We start from the raw sequence: 18,251 nt of genomic DNA, 5'->3' as shown, positions 1-18,251 counted from the left end.
CCTAAGGGGCTGAGCTGTTACTGTCGTTGGAGGAAAAAAACCTGAGACTCTCTCAGGAAGCGCTCTATCTCTCCTGAAGAACTCCTACCTATTGACTTTCCAGATGAGGTCCCCGAGTCTGGCATGAGAACTATGGGCCCCCCATCCAATCCCTGCCTTGTAAACTCTGGCCTCAGGATGTGAGCAGTATGGAGATCCAGAGGTGATGTTAGAATCCCCCCTCTAAATCTGCCTTCAAGGGCCTGAGACTCTGTTCTGTGAAGGACATCTGAGGTTTTCCTTAGGAACGTGGTGCTAAAGACTGTTTCTAGAGGTAGTGTCTGAAATTCCTCGAGTTCCTCAAGGAACTTGAGGTGCTCTGATAAGAGTCCCTGTACCTTGCTTTTGGGACAGAATTCTAAGGGTCCTGAGGATGCAGTCTTAGTTACTCTCATCCCTTTCCAAGGCCTTTCAACATCACATCACTTGTTTGAGGAATTGATCTATACGTTAGGGTCTGAGACCTGAATCTTTTGAGGCTGCCACTTGAGAGACAACTCTCTTCATTAGCAATCTTTTAGGAGCATAAGTCTCTTTGTGGGGGTGAGGGGGTGTTCTTGAGCCTCAGAAACATGGGCAGGATACAATTCTGAGGGAAATAGTTTGGACCTCTTTGGAGGTGGGGTCTGGATCATTTCCCTCTGGGACAAGAGATTCTTCGCCTTGGGGTCTGAGGGCTGAGTCTTTGCTTAAGCATGCAGCTCCTCCCACCACACCAGGTGATTCTTTCTCACCAGAGACAGGACATGAAGTCATCTTGAGTGTGACCAGAGGCTTCTTTCTTTGGACAGATAGCTTGGGTATTCTGGTGTAACACTTCCTTCCCCTCAGGTCAGAGCTAAGAAGATTGTCAGGGCCTAGGACTAGAAGCCTGAGGCATCCCTTAAACCCAGAGAGGTTCTGACCCTATTTCAGTTGGTTCTTCCTACTTCTCTGGATCTGGAAATTTCTCTCACATCCCATTTCCTTTTGTCTCAAGATCTTCTATTTTACAGGGGGCAGAGTGTGGTCTCAAATCCACTGTTATTGTTCCTTTCCTATCATTTCTGACAGCTGTTCAGTCTAGAAGGTTTTTTTTTTCTTTTTTTCTTCAAGACAAGAGTTTCTCTGTGTAGCCTTGGCTGTCCTGGACTCACTCTGTAGACCAGACTGGCCTCAAACTCACAGTGATCTGCCTGCCTCTGCCTCCTGAGTGCTAGGATTAAAGGGGTGCGCCACCATGGTGCAGCTGGGTCCAGGAGTTATGAATCCCAAGTTCTTGTAAAGTTTCTTTGCCCCTTACAGAGCTATGTATCCTGGTCCCAGGGAAAGAGAAGGTGTGTTGTTCATAGAGATGCAAAAGGCCACATTCTTACACCCCCTTGCAGTTCTGCCCTTATATTGTCATAAGAAGTTGGAAGTAAGATCTGATGGACTGATGGAACCTGCTCTTCCCTATGTTGGGGGAAGCTTTCTGTTCTACTGTAGAGATGGGGGGAAGAAGGATCCACTCCTATTCTCCCTGCCTCACCTGCCCCAACTTTGAGCATTTAGAGGATGAGAAGAAGGGAGATTGGTTCTGCTACCACAGTCTTGGTCCACAACTCTTTGAAGATGTTTATAACCTGGAGGCTAGATTGATACTGACAGGTTCGATGATTAGTCTGAATAGTAAATCTGGTTGCAGTCATCCTGTTCTCTTTCAGATTCTCCAGGAACCTTGGGTTGGGGTTCTGGGGAGATGATGTTAGAGGGTTCCTTTCCCAGGCCAGTTCTATGAAAATGTCCTCCTGTTCTCTTTCAGATTCTCCAGGAACCTTGGGTTGGGGTTCTGGGTTCCTTTCTCAGGCATGGTCGCCTTTCTGAGAGTCAGTCCGCTGAAAGCAATGGCTTATAAGCATCCTGAGCTAGAAGACCTCACAGAGAGAGATGTTGGAGAAAGAGGCATGCACACTGAGATAGTGGAAGATGCTAGGTTTAGCAGTGCAGTCAGTATGTGTGGATTCTACGTCTCAGTATGTCACATTTTGCAGAATGAAACTACTATAGCTTCTGCTCTTTGCTCCTCACGTTGCTAACTCTCTTGGTAATATGAAATGAGTTGTCAGTTACCTTTGGGTTTTAGGGATTTCAAAGCCCCTGATACCTGAAGTTGATAGTCGAGTGAATGTCTTTTGAAGAAGAACTGGGTTCCTTCTCTTTCTTCCTTGCTTCTTGCCCAGCCATAGAGGTTTGGTGGGTAGGACAAAGCCTGTTTGGTAAAAGAATGGCAGTGTTATAGCCCGCTATCAAGATCTACAGTTGTATGTGGAAAGAATTTGGCGTTTGGAGCTGGGCAAGCTAGAGTTCAAACTCCAGTGTTGAACTCTTTTGTTTTGTTTTGTTTTTCGAGACAGGGTTTCTCTGTGTCGCCTTGCCTGTCCTGGACTCTCTTTATAGACTAGACTGGCCTCAAACTTACAGAGATCTGCCTGCCTCTGCGTTGAACTGTTTTATGATTGTAGAACTCTTATTTTAGGGCAAAAATACATCAGGGTTAGTAGAGTGTAATTGTCAAGCCTTGCCTACTTTGTCCTTTTTGCTCAGGATGAGTAATTTGCCCCAAGACCATCTTATTTTCTTCCTAAGACTCTTTGTCCATTCATAGTATCTATCTTTTGGCATCTAGAAGCTTGCCCATCTGGAATCGAGTGGTTGGCTGGTAAGGAAACATCACATGGTCCCTGCCCTGGCAACATGGATTTTTTTTTTTTTTTTTTTTTGCAACATGGATTTTAGTCCTTTTTCTACAGTAAACTTTGTGTGGTCTTTGGGCAGTTCCCTTTTCTGGGTCTTGGTTTTTAGTTTAGTTTTTTTTGTTTGTTTTGGAGTGGTTATTTTGGAGGTATTTTTTTTTTTGAAACAGGGTTTCTCTATGTAGCCTTGCCTGTCCTGGACTCACTTTGTAGATCAGGCTAGCCTCGAACTCACAGTGATCCGCCTGCCTCTACTTCCCGAGCACTGGGATTAAAGGTGTGCGCCACCACGCCTGACTAGTTTGTTTGTTTTTTAAGACAGGGTTTCACTGTGTAGCTCTGGTTGTCCTGGAACTCACTCTGTAGTTCTGAGACTGGCCTTGGAATTCAGAGATCCGCCTGCATCTGCCTCTAAGTGCTGGCATTACAGGCGTGCATCACCACTGCCCAGCTTTGGTCTTGATTTTTCTACTTATTAAATGTATAATGTTGAAGAGAGTGATTGAACTCATTACCCTAAGAAAAAGTGTAATCTCATCTTTAATTTTCTGTTTTACACTCTTCCTGTCCTTTATGGAAGTTTATGTGGGACCCTTGGAACTGGGGATGCTACCTCTTCCACCTTTTTTGTTTTCGTTCTTTTGTTGTGTGTTTTTGAGACAGGGTTTCTCTATGTAATAGTCCTGCTGTCTTGGAACTTGCTCTGAAGACTAGACTGTCCTCAAACTCAGAGGTCCACTAGCCTCTGCCTCCTGAGTGCTAGGATCAAAGGTTTGCAGCACCACCACCCAGCTAGAAGATGTTCTATGACGTTTCAGCCAGTGTAGCATTTCTCTCTTCCTCGGAGATTCTATAGGTTCTTTGGTGGTTTTGTTTTTGTTTAACAGATTTTTTTTGTTTTTGTTTTGTTTTATTTATTTATTTGTTTGTTTGTTTTTCGAGATAGGGTTTCTCTGTGTAGCCTTGGCTGTCCTGGACCCGCTTTGTAGACCAGGCTGGCCTCGAACTCACAGTGATCTGCCTGCCTCTGCCTCCCGATTGCTGGGATTAAAGGCATGTGCCACCACGCTGGGCTTTTGTTTAACAGTTTTATTGTGATGAAACTCAGGTGCACAATTATATGGATGTGATGGCTCAAGCCTATAATCACATCATTTGGGAGGTTGAGGCAAGAAGATTGCCAAAAATTTGAGGCCAGTCTGGGCCAGTGTTGGGAGACTGTGTAAAATAACCAAAATAAGTGTACAATTCAGTGGCTGTCAACATCGCCATCGAATTGTACTTTTATCATCAGTCAGTTTTACAATGTTTGTAACATCATAGAATGAACTTTTATACCTTTTAACATCCCCCCCATTCCTTCATCCCTTTCCAGCCCCTGGCAACCGACTAATTTGTCTGGATTGACTATTATGAAACAAATAGAATGATTTAATAATGTCGGCCTTTATAACTTTGATTGTGTTGATTAGCATGTGTTCAGAGCACATCCATGGTATAGCATGTATCAGTACTGTAGTTGTTCTTATTGCCAAATAATAGGATCTTGGTTTTTAATCCTCTGGTGGCCCAGAAAGAGTTTTTGTTTTTGTTTTTGATTTTGTTTTTTGTTTTAGAGGGGGTCTTGCTTCTCTTTCTTCTCTTCTGGTAGGTTTGTTTGAGTCCTTGGAGAAGCAGCTTGTCTGTGTTTCCCATTGGATGGATTGCCTGTGTTTATTGCCCCTGGATCAGAGCCAGTGTTCCTGGGTGTTTTGGGTGAGGGGGTGGTGTTGGCTCCAGGCTTGCTGGGACAAAGCTGTGAGCCCTAGAATACTAAACACCTCTTGGCCATGGCCTCTAAGAAGACATCTGTCCGATGCTGTTGCCATCCTTGCCTGCACCCTCCCCCCTTTATTGGCAGCTCTTTTACCCACAGGCTGGGTCAGCAACTTCCCAGGCTGAGAGGGAGGATTCCAGGCCCCTACTGCCTTTTAATTCTAGCCCTCTCTAGGGAAGTGAATTGTACCGAATGGGAGCCATGCTGTGAGTTTCATAGCCACAAAGCCCTAGAGCTCACATACTAAAGGAGTGCTAACAAGGGATATATTAATTTCCTGTGGCTGTTGTGACAAATAACCATAGACTGTTTGGCTTAGAACAATGGGTATATTCTGTTTTAGTTTTGGTGGTCAGAAGTTCAAAATAGGTTTCACTAGGCCAAAATCAAGGGTTTGGCACCTACTGGATGTGCTCCAGGGCAGCTAGGAGAGATTCAGCTTCTGATGGCTGCATCACTCCAGTCTCTGTCTCTGTCTTCACATTGGCTTTCGCTTTGTGTATGTGGATGGTTCCCTGTTTTGTATTAAATGGTCTCTCTCTGTGAAGACAGTTGTCTTAGTTACTTTTCTTGTGACAAAAGCAACTTAAGGAAGGGAAGGGTTTGTTGTTACAGTTTGAGGGGATATAGTCCATCATGGTGGGGAAGCCTCATGGCAGGAGTGTGAGGCAGCTGTTCAGATTATGTCTACAGTCAGGAAGCAGAGAGATGGATGCTGGTACTCAGTTCTCTTTCTCCCCTCCTATTATTCAGCACAGGACCCCAGCCCATGGATGATGTCATGTTTAGGGTAGGTCTTCACTCATGTTAATGCTCTTGAAACTCCCTAAAAGGCACATCAAGATGTCTATTTCCTAGGTAATTTCAAATCTAATCGAGTTAACTGAGGATTATCCATTACAGGTCCACCCATTCTCAACTTGCCATCCAAATCTATTATGTCTAAATATTAATATTTTACTCATGGCCCTCAACATCTCATAGCAATCTTAAGGTAGGTAACACATTTAGTTCATCTGTAAGCATAGTCAAATTCTTAGCAGTTCTAACATTGTCCAAAATCCTGTGTTCAAGGCCTGGTGAGATGGTATATACCATTAATCCCAGCACATGGGAGGTAGAGGCAAGTAGATTTCTGAGTCCTAAGCCAGTCAGGGTTACATTGTGAGACTTAACTGTGAGCCTCTGTAAAATAACAAATAAAGCATGTTGCATTATCTAATATACGGTGACGCGGAGCAAACATTCCCATTCCAGAAGAGAGGAATGGGAACATTAGCAAAGAAAGAGTAGATGAAAGTAAGACTGGAGCTCAGTGGGGAAAACACTAAACCCTGCAATTCCTGTCCAACACCTGAACTTTTGATAGCATCATCTGTGTTCCAGCAAGCTGGATAGTTGTACCCCTCAGCTCTGTTGCTTTGAGCATACAGCTTTTTTGTTTGTTTGTTTGTTTTGAGACAGGGTCTCTCTGTGTAGCCTTGGCTATTCTGGACTCAATTTGTGGACTAGGCTGGCCTCAAATGCACAGTGATCCACCTGCCTCTGCCTCCCAAGTGCTGGGATTAAAGGCGTGTGCCACCATGCCTGGCTCTACAGCTTCTATCTTGAGTCAGCTTCACTCAGTGCCTAAGACAGAGGTCCTCAACCTGTGGGCTGAACCCTTTCCCAGGGTCAACTAAGACCATCCAAAAACATAAATATTTACACTACAGTTCATAACAGCGAAATTACAGCTATGAAGTAGCAATGAGGTCACCACAACATGAAGAACTGTATTAAAGGGTCGCAGCATTAGGAAGGTTGGGAACCACTGTTCTAAAGCTTTCCTTGGCAGATGTTTTTGACATCTCCAATACCCTTGAGGCCACCATTGCAAAAAGCATCACCTTTACAGCTTCATAAAATGGCCTCTTCGGGTGGGTGTGCTAGTGCACACCTTTAATTCCAGCACTCAGGAGGCAGAGGTAGGTGGATCTCTGTGAGTTCAAGGCCAGCCTGGTCTACAAAAAGAATCCAGACCAACCAAGGCTACACAGAGGGACCCTGTCTCAAAAAAAAAAAAACCCCAATAAAATAAAACGGCTTCTTAGAGCCTTATTGCAGAAAATCTGACCCTGCTACACATTACCTGATCTCTGTGGCTTTCTGAAACATTGGTGCAAGGCTGTTTGGTCACCTCATTGTTGAATTCCATGTGTCTGAAAAACCAAGCTGATGTGGATGATGTCAAGTTATGCTACTAGCTCAAAATATAGCCTAGTCCCCTTGGACTGCAGGTGCTGTGGTCTGTGTGCCTTGTTGACTGAAACTCAGGAAAACATTTCTCTATGGTGTTTTCTGCATTTTACTCTAGAAGCTCTGCTTTTTACGGGTTGTATGTTCTTAAGCTAAGTTTTCACTTTTATAGCCTAGAGCCATTCATTCCTGGTAGGGTCTTATCCTCAAGGGTGGATGGAGATATATTTGAGAGTTAGGGTTTTTCTTTTTTCTTTTCTTGGTTTTTCAAGGCAGGGTATTTTTATGTAGCCTTGGCTGTTCTGGACTCACTCAGTAGACCAGGTTGGCCTTGAGCTCACAGTGATCCACCTGCCTCTGTCTCCTGAGGGCTGGGATTATAAATGTGTGCCACCAGGCCTGGCTTAGGGTTTTTCTAACTTGCATAAATTTCATCACACTTGTAGCTACTTTATCCAAACCAGGCTGCCTTCGGCTTTAAGGCAGTCAACTCTTTGCCTTGTCAAACTGCATATTTCTGTCCATAACTTTTTTTGAGTCGGGATCTCACATAACCCATCTCTATGTAGCTGAGGCTAACTTTGAACTCCTGATCCTCTTGTCTCTACCTCCCAAGTGTTAGGATCATAAACATAACCACCATAGCCAACTGGTTGATGCTCTTTTCTTCACCAACCTGTACATTTTCCACATCTTGTATGTTTTGTGCACTCTCAATGGATTGATGCAGTAAACCACAGTGATAACTATACTGAGACCTAGAGCTTATACTGACTTCAGGTTTTTTATAAGTGACTTCATCTATTACTTAGGAGTTCAGCCTCGCTCAAATGATCAGGCGGGCAGAAATGAGCCAGATTACTTTGCCAGACTACAAAACAAATGGCGTCTAGTCCTTGTACCTAGCTGAGATCTCCTTAACCAGGACTTCATTGTTCACATTTCTGTCTGTATATTCTTTTATTCCACATTCCTACCAGAATATACTTAAGCTCTACTTAAGCACTCTTCTCTAGCCCACAGAACCAACCCCTTCCAAATTCCTCCTGCAAACCACCTCCAAATGCCTACAAATTGTATAATCAGGTATTCACAGCAGTGACCCCCACTTCTGGGTACCAACTTTATCACTTTTCTCTTGTTGCTATAACAGAGTACCTGACAAAAGCAACTTGAGAGATTTATTTGGGGGATGCAGTCCATTCCAGTGGGCAAGACATGGCAGTAGGAGTGTGAGACAGCTAGTCATGTCAGACCAGGGGAGAAGTGAAGACTAATGAAACTCATTTGCCTTTTCCCATTTTTATTGAGCCTGAGACCCCAGCCTATGTTATGTGATGGTGTCACCCACATTCAGGTGATGAGTTAGACCTATCTGGAAACTTCCTGAAGGACACATCTTGAGGTGTCTGTCTGTCTGTCTGTCTGTCTGTCTGTCTCTCCTCTCTGAGACAAGGTTTCTCTGTGTAGCCTTGGCTGTCCTGGACTCACTTTATAGACCAGGCTGGCCTTTGAACTCACAGTGATCTGCCTGCATCTGCCTCCTGAGTTCTGGGATTAAAGGCATACCCATCACGCCCGACATTAGAGGTGTCTCTTAAGTTATTCCAAGTCCAGTCAAGTTGAAAAAAATGAAGCCCCAGACTTGATTGCACTCAGGCCCCACTCAGTGTTCCAGGTGACTTCCCTATCTCAAGATTTTCAACATAATTGCTTCTGCAAATATCCTTTAAAAAATATTACACATAGGGCTAGAGACATGGCTTGGAGGTTAAGAGCACTGACTGTTCTTCCAGAAGTCCTGAGTTCAATTCCCAGTAACCACATGGTGGCTCACAGCCATCTATAATGAGATCTGATGCCCTCTTCTGGCCTGCAGGAGTACACCCTGGAAGAATATGTATATATATATGTATATATATATATATATTAAATACATTAAAAATATTACACATACAGGCTCTAGGCATTAGGTCTGATATTTCCAGGTACACACGATTCAACCTAATCCAGATCAGGGAGGGAATTTCCTACTGCAGGGTGTAGTGCATACCCTGGTCTTACCATGTTTCTCACTGCCCTGAAGCAACTGGTTTGATAGCACTTTGTAAAGATAGTTACAGCCAAGTGTGGTGGTAGACTCCTTTAACTCTGGAGACATAAGTTTGAGGACATCCTGGTCAACATAGTGAGTTTGAGGACAGCCAGTGGCACTTAGACCTTGTCTCACCCCTCTCCTCCAATCTACTGGCCAAAGTACCATCCCACTTACTAGGAATCTTGTGTTCCCATTTCACAGATTGGAATATTGTGTCTCAATGCAGTTCATCACTTGGCTTTTATTTGGGCAAGCTGCACTGCAACCTAAGTCAATTGGGTTCCCCAGCCTGTTAAAACTTAGGCCTTTAAACCAGTAGATTGTAGGGTCCTGTCTCAGCTCCTGGGATTCGATGCCATGGTGTTCAGAGAGCTTTGTCCAGTCCTTTTGCAAAGGCTTAAGAGTTAGGGAGAGGCTCTGCTCCAGGCTTGGCCTTGAGCTTGCAAAGTTTGGGGCTGAGACTTGATCTTTTTGGGTCAGATCCCGAATACAGAATAAACCTATAGATTGTTGGACTATTCTCCAGCCCTCCAGCACTTCCTAAACATTTTCTTCCCAAAGTGGGAGAGGGAGGGAAAGAGAGGAAGAAGCTAGAGCCACAGCTTTTCCAACTGGAGTGCCCAACCCAGGGGATGGGTAGCAAGCCATCCTCTAGATGCACCCTAGCTGCCACTTAGTGACCTAGGACCCACACCCTACTTGTGAAAAAGGTCTGTCTATTCAGACTTCTTTTATTTTTAGGGACAAGCCAGACTGTCCCCAGGACTTGCTGCCAGGTATGTGTCACTGCTCATGGCACATTGTGTATTGCCTCTATACTACCAGGCTTTGCTAGTACCCAAATTGCAGCTCCTTTCTGCTTTTGTAAAATGGGGATAACACTTCCTGCCACTTGGGTTGTGGTGAGGAAAATTAAATGAGGTCACTTTTGTATCTGCCACCTGGCATGGGACAAAGCACTCAGCTAATATGAGTTCATCCTCCTTCCTGGCTTTTCCCTGCTTGGCTGCCTAGTCTTGCTTGTGTCTTTGCTCTACTGTACACATTGTCAGGCTCTGAGCATCTCTGGTGCTTAGTGGTGAGGAATGACTATTTTTATGTTTGTTTGGTTGGTTTTTTGAGACAGGGTTTCTCTGTGTAGCCCTGGCTGTCCTGGACTTGCATTGCAGACAGACCAGGCTCACCTCGAACTCACAGCGATCCACCTGCCTCTGCCTCCCAAGTGCTGGGATTAAAGGCGTGCGCCACCACGCCTGGCTGCAGCCCCACTCTTACTGTGTGTAGTCATTGCTTATTTCTTTACCCCTCCCCTAGAAGTTTATCATGGTAGGGACCAAGTCTGATTCATTTTGCTGTCTTCATTGTCCAGCCCAGGATGACTCATATATGGGGAAATGATTAGTTAGGAAGCCCCCCTCTTTTTCTTCTTATCCCTTCTTGTATTTTCCTCCTATACATGAGAGAATGCTGTTCTCTCTCTTTTGAATCTCCCTTTTGTCGGGTGTGTAGTAAAGTTTAAAGTTTCTTTTTTCTGGACACCCCTTTTATGGGCTAGGCCTTGTGGCTCTGGGAGATGGCTGATGACATGGGCAAGGATGAATTCGGAGTAGCTAGCTGGTGTGCTGGTGCGCAGCCTCCAGGGCAGGAGGCGCGCCTGCACTGTTGGGAGGCTGTGCACAAACAGCTGTGTGTGTGCTGCCCAGAGAAGCGCAGTAAAGGCTTACAGGTGTGTTTGTCATCTCTGCAAATGAAACCACGCCTTCCTGATGGGGTGGGCCCTGAGGGTGGGGCTGGCTAGGTTTTCCCTTGTCCTTCTTCATCCTCTGTCTGTTCACTCACCTAGGACTTTTTGAGGGTATCTCCTTTGTGTGTGTGTGTGGGGGGGGGGGCTGGCCTCATCTCTGCCTCCTGAGTGCTGGGATTAAAGGCGTGCGCCACCACGCCTGGCTTGTATGTCTTTTTATGCTGCTCTCTTCCCCGTTTATGTTTAGTGAGCGCCTCACCAGTATGTTATTACAGAGCCTCGTTAGGTCCTGACAGAATTCCTGAGCTCTTGGCAAATGTGTCAAGTAGACCAAATGCTTCCCATTTTTGTAACTGGTATGACAAGTTTAGGCAGCTTACCTACAACCAGGAAAACAGTGCAGTAATGGAGCTGGCTGGCTTGAAAACCAAGGATTTAGACCTCTAGACACTATGCTCACTTTGCCAGATCTCTCTTGGTTTTTCAAGGACATGGGTTCTACCCATTTCCTGTGGTGGAGTACAAAAATGGCCCTTTGTGGTCATCTTTAGCTGGGAGCCTGTAAGTTCCTAGGCAGAGTAATGTCCCTTAGGAACAGGCTTCCTATTTTGTAGTACAGTCCTGTTGCCAGGTCAAGCTGTGTGCTTCTGGCAGCCAGCAGAGGGCGTGAGGGGCCTGAGAAAGATCTGCTTCCTCTTGTTTTGAAATGGAAATGTCTTAAGCTGTCAAGGTCATCATCTATTATTATTATTATATTTTAGTCTGGAAGTATGAGCTTGTATATGTCCACTTAAGCAAACCTTTGGAATCAAATGTAATTTGAAATTTAGAAAATGCTCAGAATTTGGAAAAGTTCTCTGGTGTTTAGACTTTGTATTATATAATACTTTAACAGAGGCTGGAGTGGCACCTCATGATCATGTGCCTAAATATTTTTGCATGGAAATGTTTGAATCTTCACCCTCAAGTAGGGTATTTTGGTATATTCTATTCAGGTTAGGTGGTACATGAATTAGATTAAGACTTTGGGTTTGGGTTTTCAATATTTTTTCAAGTCTCTTGATGTTCAAAACATTTAGGGATTGGAATTTTAGATGAAGAATTGTATATCTTATTGGGACGAAAGTTAAGAAAAATCATCACTAGCATGAATACTTAGGGATTATATTTTATTGTCTACTTTTTTCAGTTTTGTGCTATATATATGCTTGTATACATATGTAAATGCTCATTTAAATATATATGTAAATGTGTCTGGACACCTTTGAGATCATACTTGGCTCACTTTCTGCCTTACACAATATATCTTAGAGAATTCCCCAGATGTTTATAGGGTCAAGATCCAGGGTCTAGCTAGTTACTCTCCTCAGCATCTTCCCTGGGTGAAACTTGATGATAGAGAACCACATTCTCCATACAGGCACTTATAGGGTCTAGGCCTCTGGCTGACTGGGCCAGATCTTACATGATTGAGAGCAGATGAAGATCCTGTTTCCGGTGGGTCTGGGGCCTCTCTGGGATTAATTTTGTTCTTGTCCACTGACTAAGTCTCCTGGTTTGTGGCCACAGAGTAGTTAAGAAGGGTTGTGAATTTCCCAGTATCCTTTTAGCTAATCTTTTGGTCCTCTCAGGAACTTGAGGGCAGGACCCTGGGGAGGGGGTCCAGGTTTCCCTATTGCTGATCCTTCCACTCTTTCCTACAGCAGGAACACTGGTTTGAAAAGGCCTTACGGGACAAGAAAGGCTTCATCATCAAGCAGATGAAGGAGGATGGTGCCTGTCTATTTCGGGCTGTAGGTGAGTCTGTATCAGCTCTGAGGGCTAAGGGCTTAAGGCTTCTGGGCTATGTGCCAGTAGTCAGTAGCAGCCCCTGAGACAGGAGTGAGGCAGAGGTGCTTGGCCTCTGTTCTTGGACTGTGTTGAGTCAGTAATAATAACAGCAATAGTAATGATAAAATGACATCATTCAGGGACGTATTGCTCTGTTAAGACTACTGTAAGAAACTCTTTCTTTGGTTAGTTAGTTTTTCTTTTGTTGTTTTGTTTTGTTCTTTGAGACAGGATTTCTCTATGTAGCCCTGGCTGTCCTGGAACTTACTCTGCAGATCACATCGAACTCACAGTGATCCCCCTGCCTCTGCCTCCCAAGTGCGGGGATTAAAGGTGTGTCTCAGAAGTGGGGAGTGACTTGCCCAGGGTTACACCAGAAGTATGTGGTAGTCAGGATTTATTTATTTATTTGTTTGTTTTTGTTTTTGGACAGGGTTTCTCTGTGTATCCCTGACTGTCCTGTACTCACTCAGTAGACCATGCTGGCCTCAAACTCACAGAGATCTGCCTCCCAAGTGCTGGGATGATAGGTGTTCACCACCACTGCCTGGCTGGTAGTCAAGACTTTTGTATGTGGGATAACAATATCATATTGTTGTTGTTTTGGTATGTAAGAATTAGTGCCTAGAGTTTTCTCTGGTGTGGTATTGGGGATGGCCTCTGTTATATGCCTATACATGTGCTATGTATGTGAAATTGGGCATGGGTGAAGCACTTTAATTCAAGCAGTTAGAATGCAGAAGCAGGTTGGATCTCTGAGTTTAAGGACATCCTGGACTAAATAGCAGGTTCCATGACAGCCAAGGCTATATTTGTCTTGTCTCAAAACAAAACAAAAAGCCCTAGATCTTTACAAGTTTCTACATTAGTTTATTTTTTTCTTTTACCTTGCACAAAAATAGAAACAATAGTGAATTCTTTGAGACTCAGTGATCTAGGAACAAAAGTGATTAACCCATGGATAGCCTTACTTTATAAACTACCCTGCTCGCTCTTTCTCACTCTCCTGAAACAGTATTTTTATGTATAACTTTTGACACTGGGTTATTTCTTTTCATAAACATTTCTGTATGTTTCTTTTCTTTTTTTGTTTTTGTTTTTGTTTGTTTTTCAAGACAAGGTTTCTCTGTGTAGCCTTGGCTGTCCTGGACTCCCTTTGTAGGCCAGGCTGGCCTCGAACTCAGAGAGATCCACCTGCCTCCAGAGTGCTGGGATTAAAGGTGTGTGCCACTATGCGCGGCTGAATTAGTAAAATTTTGAGACTCTATTAGTCTTGGCTGCTCTGGAACTTTCTGCATAAACCAGACTGGCCTCATACTCTCAGAGATCCACCTGCCTCTGCCTCCCAAGTGCATTAAAGGCATGCACCACCAAGCTTGGCTTAGAATTTCTTAATACTGTCTATTAAGCCTGAGCTAGATCTTCGAGTGCCTTGTGGCTATGAATCTGACCGAACAGGTAGTTGTGAAACTCCATATAGACATCTAGGGAGAATAGTGTGGCCTGTTCTTCTCCCACACCAGTGGTTCTGCTGTCTTCCAAGGAAAATTGTTCCTTGGCATCTTTGAGAAGATCTGGCTTTTAGTACTAGCCTGAGTTTATAACTGCTATGTGACTCTTAGGCTGTTTCCCCATCTGTGAAATGATGGTGCTCCCTGGGGCTCCATCAGTTCTTTCTAGATCTGGTCTTAGTTTCTTGGTGACCTCCATGTCTGTTACAAGCTGGATTGGTTTAAGGTACCACTCCTGAGCAAGTGACACTTCTTTCTGGACCCTCTTTCATTAGTCAAAGAATGGCTTAAAAGACTCTACTGTTGTTGTGGTTTGATGTTTTGTTAATGGTTTGATTTACTTCGGCAAATCCCTTTAATGCTTGATACATAGTAGGTCATCATGGAACAGTAACACTGGTAAAGCCTAGCTGTTTTTCTCAGTTGTGTCTCAGAGCCAGAAAGGTTTGTGGAATGGGTGGGACAAATGGCCACTTACCCCCTTCTACCAAGCAGAAGATATTCAGGTAATGGTTTCTGTTGATTTGGAGAAAAATCCTAACCCTTCTACCCATCTAGCTTGAAGTCATGTCCTCCTTGGGGTTTTTGTTTGTTTGTTTAGTTGCTTGGGTTTTCAAGACAGGGTCTCAAGCCAGGCATGGTGGCGCATGCCTTTAATCCCCCCAGCACTTGGGAGGCAGAGGCAGGTGGATCACTGTGAGTTCGAGGCCAGCCTGGTCTCCAAAGTGAGTCCAAGACAGTCAAGGCTACACAGAGAAACCCTGTCTCGAAAAACAAAAAACAAAACAAAAGACAGTGTCTCTGTGTAGCCTTGGCTGTCTTGGACTGACTTTGTAGACCAGACTGGCCTCGAACTCACAGAGATCCACCTGCCTCTGCCTCCTGAGTACTGGGATTACAGAAGTGTGCCACCACATCTGGCTTCCCTGGGGTTTTTACTAGAGAGAGAACTGAGTTTGAAGGTACCTTGGGGATAAAAGGAGAGCAGAGAATGAAAAGGTGAGGGCCTATTAGTTTCTGGGCCCTGTATTAGCCTCAGGCTGTGCATAGAAGCAAAGACTTCTGTTGAACATCTGGACTCAGATGTTCACTGAGGCAGCTTGGGGCTATTAAGGACCTGGTATGAAAAATAACCCACATCAAGAGCAGCTTTTGTACGCCTGTGTCTATTTAGCTACCTCCCCCCCACCCCATTTGGGGCCTTCCAGTAAGGGGCCCAAGCATACAGGAAGAGCTGACCACAGCAGGTTTAAGGCCTTTCCTTATCAGCACTATGGCTGCACATTTCCCCTGACTGGGCTGCCCTCAGCTTTTCTCTGTAAAACCTCAGAGGTCCTATGGCCTCTCCCCTGAAGTACATGGATGGCCCCTGGTCTCTAGGCCACCTCTAGAGGTTTCCCTGGTGCAGAGTACACAATACATGTGCCGGGGAAGGGGACTTTGTCCCCAGGCTTTTTGTTGTCCCCCTGTTTCTAGCCTAGCTTGTATAGGGACAGATGGCCATTACCTTAGGCTGTCCACAAAGGCCTGCAGGCGTTATCTTCTTACCATATATGGAATAGTAGCGGGAGCATGGAACTGAGAGCTGGAATTGAGTGGATTGCTTACATATATCTCACTTGGTTGTTTTTCTGACCCTGCTGTGTGCCACACATTCAGCTGGGTGCTTCAAAGCTTCCTGGAGATTTTGGATCATTATCTTATGAAATAGAATTGGTTGAAACTGTGAAAAGAAGGGCAGAAGCTATAGCTCCCTAGTGGAGTGTTCTTGTCTAGCATTCAGGAGACCCTGGATTTGATGCCCAGCACTGACAAAGATGGAAAGGGAAATGGCACTGGTAGAGTTTGTATGGAAACACTTAGATGTCCAAAGATCCTAGGAACTCCTAGCTGGGCAGTTCTCAACTCAACGTGTGGGTCACAACCCCTGTGGGGTCAAAGGACCATTTCCCAGGGGTCGCCTAAGACCATTGGAAAACAGATATTTACATTACAGTTCATAACAGCAGCAAAATTACAGTTATGAAGGAACAACGAAAATAGTTTTGTGGTCGGGATTACCATGGCATAAGGAACTGCATTAAAGGGTCACAGCATTAGAGTCGCTGTTCTAGCTTCTTAGTTTGTCTGCTCTTTTACTTCTCTGGACCTTCCTTTTTCCAACTAGAACCATTTATTCTTCCATTGTTGAGAATCCTACGCAGGTGGTTTTCTGTCTTTTGTTTTGCCTCTGACATCCTGACAGCACTTTTGAGCCAGTATCAATTGCTTGTACCCATTTCTCCCTGGCACCTCCTCCTAGATATTTTTGAGCATTGCTGAACTCTTGGGTGGAGGTGGGTATCCTGTGGCCCACCCTGTCCCTGCTGGCCTCAGATAACCACCTCCTAGAAAAACTTCAATCCTTTTCCCTCCATTTGGCTTTGACTCAGCAGAAATGTCTAGCTCTGGCTGGCCATGGCAGTGGTGCTGGCCTTTGAGCCAAGTGGAAGCCACATAGACGTGTCTGCATGGGCTTCAGAAGAGGGTAGCTGGGGCTGTGTGTTATGGCCTAGAAGTATTAACCAGGCCCACTTCTCTTTGGTCTTGGAACAGGGATCATCAGTATTGGGAAGGATAGCTCTCAGATCATTTTTGAAATTTCACTTTTTATTGTTTGTTTGTTTTTGAGACAGGGTCTCACTCTAGCCCAGTCTAATCTGGAACTCCTTTGGTAGATCAGGTGCCCTTGGGCCTTGAACATATGACACTCTTCATGTCTCAGCCTCCTGAGTATTGGGATTACAAACCTATTGGCACCATGCTTTAACAGTTTGTTTGTTTGTTTGTTTTGAGACAGGGTTTCTTTGTGTAGCCCTACCTGTTCTAGAATTTGCTCTGTAGACGAGACTGGCATCCAACTCAGAGGTCTTCTTGCTTCAGCCTCCCAAATGCTGGGATTAAAAGTGTACACCAAAAGCTGGGCGTGGTGGCGCACGCCTTTAATACCAGCACTCGGGAGGCAGAGGCGGGCGGATCGCTGTGAGTTCGAGGCCAGCCTGGTCTACAAAGTGAGTCCAGGATGGCCAAGGCTACACAGAGAAACCCTGTCTCGAAAAACAAAAAAAAAAAAAAAAAAGTGTACACCAACAACCTTAGATTTGACAACAACTTTATAAAATGAGAACCTGAGGCCTTGAGAAAAAGCCAGGACCCTGTCTTACCTAGATCGTTTAGCCAATGTCAGAACAGCAGTATTTGAGATTGTATCAAGACATAGGAGATTTCTATGTGCTACTGTCTATACACCTGTCTCCTTTGAATTCTCTGTGCTCAGCATCATTGTATTTTCCCAGTTTTGCCATGGGAATCCTCAAGCAGAAAAGCATATACCTCAGATTGGGGGTGGGGATGGGACTGCCCAAATGTCTGAGGTCATGTGTCTTGCTCATAATCTGTGCCCCAGTGGGACAGTTGGCTGTGCATGCCCTGTCATACTGTGACTACTTGATAGGTGGGTGGAACTTTTCCTGGCTTCTTTTTCCACAGCGAGGGCAGGGTTCTCACAGGAGCAGGAGAGCAGTGGAGAGCAGCTGAAGTTGCTGTTGCCCCTTGCTGCTATGTCTTCCTGCATTTGTGTGGTTTGTTTTTAGGTTCTCCACAAAAGCCAAGCTTCCTTTATTAAACGTGTGTGTGTGTGCGCGCACACACACACACACACGCACACGCATGCCCTAATATGTATATATGGAGGTCAGAGAAAAATGTATGGGGGTCTGTTCTCTCTTTCTTTCCACCAGGTAGGTTGTAGGGATTGAACTCTGGTTGTCAGTCTTGGCAGCAGGTGCCTTTACTTCTTGAGCCATCTGCATAGCTCCTGAGTTTCCTTTTCTGTTTTTAGCAGAACTTAATGGTAGGGAAACAGTCAGGGAGCAGCCTGAGGAGTCGGTGATTCCGAGGTCCCTCCAAAGCATTAACAGCCCTTTAGAAATAATTTGAACTTGAGGCGGTGAAGTGAAATGGGTCAGCCAGTAATGGTGCTTGTGCCGAGCCTGGCAACCAGAGTTCAGTCCCTAGGACTCAAGTGCTAGGAGGAGAGAACCGACTCTCAAGGTTGTCCTCTGACCTGTACATGTGCTGAAGCATGCAGACATGCAAAATAGATAAATGTAATAATAAAATAATAACAAAAAGGAATTGGGGCTGGAAAGATGGCTCAGTGGTTAAGAGCACTTGCTGCGATGGTGCACACCTGTTTTTGGATTTTTGAGACATTGTTTTC

General features: G+C 44.8%; 1 protein-coding gene across 4 annotated transcripts in view; it reads left to right on the top strand.

Moving 5' to 3' along the window:
* The window catches only part of Otud5 (OTU deubiquitinase 5), a 33,157-nt gene that overhangs the window by 2,034 nt on the left and 12,872 nt on the right, over window positions 1–18,251 (top strand). For all 4 annotated transcript variants that reach the window (XM_051142588.1, XM_051142590.1, XM_051142589.1 and 1 more), the window contains one exon: window positions 12,353–12,446. In XM_051142588.1, the coding sequence (XP_050998545.1) occupies window positions 12,353–12,446 (94 nt within the window). The remainder of the gene's footprint in view (window positions 1–12,352; window positions 12,447–18,251) is intronic.

Source organism: Acomys russatus, chromosome X (assembly GCF_903995435.1).
Source record: "Acomys russatus chromosome X, mAcoRus1.1, whole genome shotgun sequence".
NCBI classification, from domain to species: Eukaryota; Metazoa; Chordata; class Mammalia; order Rodentia; family Muridae; genus Acomys; species Acomys russatus.
This window is presented reverse-complemented; position numbering and strand designations above follow the sequence as displayed.